Source organism: Clarias gariepinus, chromosome 2, assembly GCF_024256425.1.
Source record: "Clarias gariepinus isolate MV-2021 ecotype Netherlands chromosome 2, CGAR_prim_01v2, whole genome shotgun sequence".
NCBI classification, from domain to species: Eukaryota; Metazoa; Chordata; class Actinopteri; order Siluriformes; family Clariidae; genus Clarias; species Clarias gariepinus.
Genome location: NC_071101.1, coordinates 1,401,393 through 1,407,509, shown reverse-complemented (window position 1 = coordinate 1,407,509; position 6,117 = coordinate 1,401,393). Strand labels below are relative to the sequence as shown.

Sequence of the window (6,117 nt, the reverse complement as noted above, 5' to 3'; positions counted from 1 at the left end):
CTGTAATCTATTGAAGCTACAGAACACAGCAAGCGACTTGTCATGACTACAGTGGATTAATGCAAGAAACTGTAACAACCGTTGTACTTTGATGTTGAAAATAAACAAGAGACAAAGAAATCAACGAAACGTCTGGAGTCGTCAGTGACACTGTAACAAAAGACACGCATCAGAACTTGTGAATAACATGCACGTACACTTCTGAAAATGCTGAAGGGTGGTTAGCTTTATGTTTCTATGCTAGTTAGTTAAGGCTCAGAATGCTTCATTTTGCAGTGATAATGATTCTTTCCTCATTCAAAAGATTACAGTATGTGGTTTTGCTGCAGAATTCACTGTTTCATTCTCCCTCACTTACTCATCTTCTATACAGCTTTATCCTGTATTCAGGGTCGCGGGGACCTGGAGCCTATCCCAGGAGGCTTAGGGCACAAGGCAGGGCACACCCTGGACAGGGTTCCAATCCATCACAGGGCACACACATGCACTCACACACTATGGGCGATTTGGTAATGCCAATTAGCCTAATCTGCATGTCTTTGGACTGTGGGAGGAAACCGGAGTACCTGGAGGAAACCCACCAAGCACAGAGAAAACATGCAAACTCCATGCACACAGAGACGGGAATCAAGCCTGGCTGGGAATCGAACCCGGACCCTGGAGGTGCAAGGTCACAGTGCTAACCACTACACCACCATAATTTTATGCTTTTAATAATGTATTTTTTCATCTGAGGTTCGTCCTCTTGGCCCATCAGTGGAACCTCGGATTACGAGCATAAATTGTCCAGGGAGTGGGCTTGTATTCCAAAACACTTATAAACCAAATTAAATTTGCCCATAAGAAATAATGGAAACTCAAATTATTCGTTCTACAGCCCAAAAAAATAAATACATAAAAATAATTAAGTCAAAATAAAACAAATTAACCTGCACTTTACCTTTAAAAAAACGTTAAAATAAATCCGGACAGATAGGTGTTTCCATTTTCCACACACACACACAATAACGGAGAGACCGTTTTTAAAACTGTTTAAAAATTTACCGTTTAAAAATGAGCAAGGAACATCGCTAGTCACACTCGCGTGAGCGCATACTAACGGAATTACTGCTGTAAAGTAAAACAACAACAACAACAACAACAACAAGGTCTCCCCTGCTGGGTCTTAGTGCTTGCAGAGTTTCTGAGTGTGCGTGTGTGTTTGTGTGCACGTGTGTTTGTGTGTGTGTGTGTGTGTATTCACCCAGCAGGGGAGACGATTACCTACAATTCCGCAGTGCAAGAGAGAGAAAAAACGTTGGCTCAGTTGTGATGACGTGACGCTCGGTCAAAACAAAAAGCGCATATACATGATACATGATATACATGATACTCGGTGCTCGTAAACCAAGACAACGCTCGTTTTTCAAGTCAAAATTTATTAAAAATCTTTGCTGTAAAAATCTTTGCTTCCACTGTAGTTGTTTTGTGACCATGTGGAACAATAAAAAGACATGATAAATTTACTATGGTTAATGTTTTGTTTTTTCTGGACAGCAGCACATGGCAATTGACCAAGGTGAGGTCAGATAATAATGTTTCATTAGAATGCATTGGACACTGTTCACACCTGTACAATTTTGCATTTCCAATTGACACTATTTTAAATGCACTGAAAACAGTTGTCTGCATAAGACACAACAAGCTGACATAAAGTCACATGCTTGCCATTACAAAACACTGCCATTCAAAATGACAGTACATGAGCTAATTGGCAAATTACATGTGCCACCTGGCCAAACACCTCAATAGTTGGGACAAGTATTGGAGAAGCAGTACTTTTATTATAAATATATTGCTTGACCCATACACTGTATGAATAAATTTACAATTTTAAAGTAGCCTTGCTGTACATTGACATGTTCCGGGCATAACATGTCTTTACATCACATGCTGCACATATTTTTATACCATACTTTGATAGTATGTTTGGCATATACAGCTTAAATGGGTACCGTGTCCTAAAACTGTCGAGATGCTCATCAACAGTGATGTCAGGATCTGTTTTGTAAATGATTGGCAGGAGCTCCACCCACTTCTGCCAAACTTCCCAGCTTGTCTCGTTGACTTTGGGCTGCTCTTGTGTGGTGGTAATTAAAGTGAATGAGGATATGGAAGGTCTGCAAAGACATTGTAGAGTGAAAAATTGCCTGATCAGTGTCCACATCCCATAAGCTGGATGCAGGTTCCTTGCATGATCTGTAGACATCAACCAAAATCAACACAACCACGTACTGTAGGCTTCAATATTCACCAGGTGTGTGTTTCAGGTGTTTCCATAAACCCTTCTTCCCTCCAGGTTTGTCATGTTCATGACAACGGTATCAATAAAGTCCATGAGGAAAAGTTTACTTGATGTCACCCACTTGGGATATGGCATATCTGGTAAGTGTTAGGGTTTGGTTCCATTTTTTTTTACCAAAAGGAGGCTACAATATCAGCTGGGTCTTCTTCCTCATCAGTGTCGGGGGCCTTCCTCCTTGGGTTATACATCCTCAACCTCTGACACTGTCAGCTTCTCTCCTCTTCATCACTGTCGTTGTGAATTATAATCCACAGCTTCACGTGCAGTATATCATCCTGACAAAGACTGAACTTTGAGTAAAGCTTTATTAAAGCTGTATACACCAGAGCTGGAAAAAAGTTGTTAGATTGAAAGAATGTTCCAGTTTAGTTTTTTAACAGATGTGGTAAAAATGGTGTTTTTTTCGATAGGTTACTGTGTTGCTGTGTGAATCATTTTACCCTGAGGTAGCATGTAGAGGGAAAAAGCACTGGGTCTAGAACAGAGCTGTCTCATTAACATGCTGTTAGCTTCCACTGCTAGGCTAATGACACACAGCTGTATGTTTCAGCAAAGTCAGCTGCATCATATACACTTACTGTAGTGTGTGTGTGTGTGTGTGTGTGTGTGTCCCTCAGCACCTGCAGTAGGTCCCAGCTGCAGCAGTCACACTCACACAGGTTTTTGTACGACGCTCTAACACTGTGTGAACACTCCGCTACTACTGATAGAATGTGCACTCTGACAGTAATAATCTCCAGCATCTTCAGTCTGGACTCCACTGATGGTCAGAGTGAAATCAGATCCAGATCCACTGCCACTGAAACGTGATGGAATACCTGATTCTCTAGTGTCAGCATCATAGATCAGGAGTTTAGGAGCTTCTCCAGGTTTCTGCTGATACCAGGAGAAACAGTTATTGCTCCCACCACAGTTAGTATTAACAGCAGGACTCGTTTTACAGCTGATGGTGAGTGTGTCTCCTGGAGAAACTGATTTCACTGCAGGACTCTGAGTCACAGTCACCTGACCTCTGGATCCTGAAAAAAATCAGAAGAATAAATGGGTTCCCTACATTAATAATGATGTTGAGTTTGAAGTTCATCTAGTCGGCCTACTTCACATGGATTTGTCAGCTGAACAGTAGAAGATAAAACATTGTGTTACCTCGAGCGCAGAGGGCCAGTGTGCAGATGAAGACGCTGATCAAACTCATGGTTGCTGTGGGTGAAGTCGCTGAGCAGCAGCTCTCAGTCATGAAGTGTTAAAGTCACAGGGCTATAAACACTCGCAGAGCGCTGAAGCATGAGCTGCTAATGCAAAGTGGAACCTCTCTCTATGGAAACGTCTGTGTGTGTGTGTTTGTGTGTGTGTGTGTGTGCGCGTCTGTGTGTGTGTGTGTGTGTTTGTGTGTGTGTGTTCATTAATATTCCTGGACTCTTAATAAACAGAACAAAGTTGAACATCTGGTGAAAGTGCTGCTCTATTCTGGGTCTTCATGTAAATTTCTCTCACTTCACTGATTTCTCTCTCTCTCTCTCTCTCTCTCTCTCTGTGCATGCACGGTGGAGTACAAGTAGCTTGTGAGGGGTGAAAGCGATTGCCATTCTCCTATTTTTATGAATAATATTTAAAAAATTTAGTTTGTGGTGCGAGTGTGTGAGTGAAGCAGCTTGTGTGTGTGTGTGTGTGTGTGTGTGTGTGTAAGTGAGTATGTGCAACGTGCTGCGGGAGCATGGTGGCTTCAAGCACGAGGCTGTGTAAGAGTTTGACTCATTGGCGCGGTGTGAGAGTGGTGTGCGCGGCCGGTGGAGAGGAATGTTGTTTAGCAGTTGGAGAGGTGGTTGGGCAGAAGAATATAGTCGCTGCCTCCCGTATGAACAGTGCCATTGTGATTTTTGTATACAATGTTGAAAAGTTCAGAACTCTGGCACTTCTGAGCTGAGTCTGCTGAGGTCGTTCCCCCTGCAAGAACAGCTCGGCCAGCAGCTGAGTGCCCCAGAAACCCTACTGAGAACGAGACCCAAACCCAGCCTGCAACCCAAAAAACCACTGAGGTGGCACTGATCCCAAAAGGGGTCAAATCGACCGAAAAAATACAGCTGATCCTGACTCAAGGTTAGAGTTACCCATAGAGTAATGTAGAGTAGTGCACCAGCAACAGGTGATGAGGAAAATATTGAAAACAACCTCACCTTTAAAAAAACAGCTAAAAGAAGAAGAAATAAAGAGCAAGAAGGCAAACAAACCCCCAAAAAAGTCAAGGATGGATGAAAAAGAATCAGACAGTGGAGGCTATTTATTAGATTCTGTTTTTAATTTTAATCCACGAGAAGAACAGCTTGTAGTTGTGCATACAGCAAATAAGAAAGATTTCCTTAAACGCACCAAGCGGAGACAGAATCTTAAAGTAGAAGACCACTTCCCAAAACAGTTTTAGAAGAGAAAAAGGCTTTGATAAGTCAGAAATTGCTCGCTTAAAAAAGATGATTACAAAAATCAACAAAGAAACTGCTGATGATGACTTTTAGAAAGTTTAAACATAACTTATTTTTAAATAGTTCTTACGGTTCATTTTACCTATTTATTCTTACTTCACTTCTTCTTTTTATATTTTTAATAAGTAGTATTAATGTTACAAGTCTTAATATTGATGGGGCAAGAAACCACATAAAAAGAGAGAAACTGTATGTGAAACAAACTGGTAAAACAGAAAAATATTGATGTTGCATTGATACAAGAAACGTACAGGGATGTAAGTAATGCTGTTGATTGGTTGAAAGAATGGGAAGGACTGGCCATTCTAAGCCACAAAACTTCACTAAGTGGTGCGGTTGCGGTTTTGTTTTCTCGCAATTTTATTCCTAGTTCTTACACAGTAGCAGAGGTTTTAAATGGGAGACTTTTACAAGTAAAAATGAGAAAGAGATAAGATAAAAAATATGAAAATGAGCCCTTTTTTATTTGTCTACTGTATATGCTCCCACCAGTGCCATAGAGAGAACGTTTTTTTTTTAGATAAACCAAACAATATAATCGCCAACTCCAACACCTAAGATATATTAATTCATATTGGTGGACATTTTAAAAAATTCTATTGCACAACAGAATCAAAATTTTATTGCCTAGTACACTTGCACGTACAAGGAAGGCACGATGATACGACCTCCAAAGACGACAAAATCAACTAAGCTCACACTCCGACAAAACGTCCGAACCCGAAGAAAGTAATAGTGGCACGAGCCCGGACATTGGAGGATGAGGACACCGCTGCTGCAATCCTGCAAGCAGTCTACGTCCTAATGCAGCTTGGCCTAAATCCTGACTGATACAGTTCATGTATGCCATTTCTATGTAGATATGAGCATAGCTGCTCCGCGAATCTTAGAGATAAAGGGGAGGTTTGATATTGGCCTGTAACTGGACAGCTGACAGGGGTCGAGGTCAGGTTTCTTAATTATTGGTTTGATAACTGCTAATTTAAAAGATTTTGGAACATACTCAATGCTAAGTAAGAATTAATTATTCTCAACAGGGGTTCTGTTATTGCTGGTACTATCTGTTTAAGAAAATGTGTCGGTACAGGATCTAATATACAGGTTGATGAATTTGAAGAAGAGATGAGTGAAATTAGTTCATTCTCTTCAAGGGGAGTAAAGTATTCTAGGTTCTGATCTGACATGGCTAGATTAACATCTGCATCAATTACATTGTTCGGTTTCAAAACCTCAATTTTATGCCTAATATTTACAATTTTATTATTAAAAAAGTTTATGAAGTCCTCACTATTGCAT

The 6,117-nt window shown here is 40.7% G+C and overlaps 1 gene segment (V, D, J or C); it reads right to left on the bottom strand.

The window, feature by feature from the left end:
• Nucleotides 1-1,315: 1,315 nt before the first annotated feature.
• On the bottom strand, nt 1,316-3,651 carry LOC128512151 (immunoglobulin kappa variable 3-15-like). The segment is given in 2 exon segments: nt 1,316-3,363; nt 3,491-3,651. Coding segments are annotated over 2 exon segments (435 nt in total).
• Nucleotides 3,652-6,117: the final 2,466 nt, after the last annotated feature.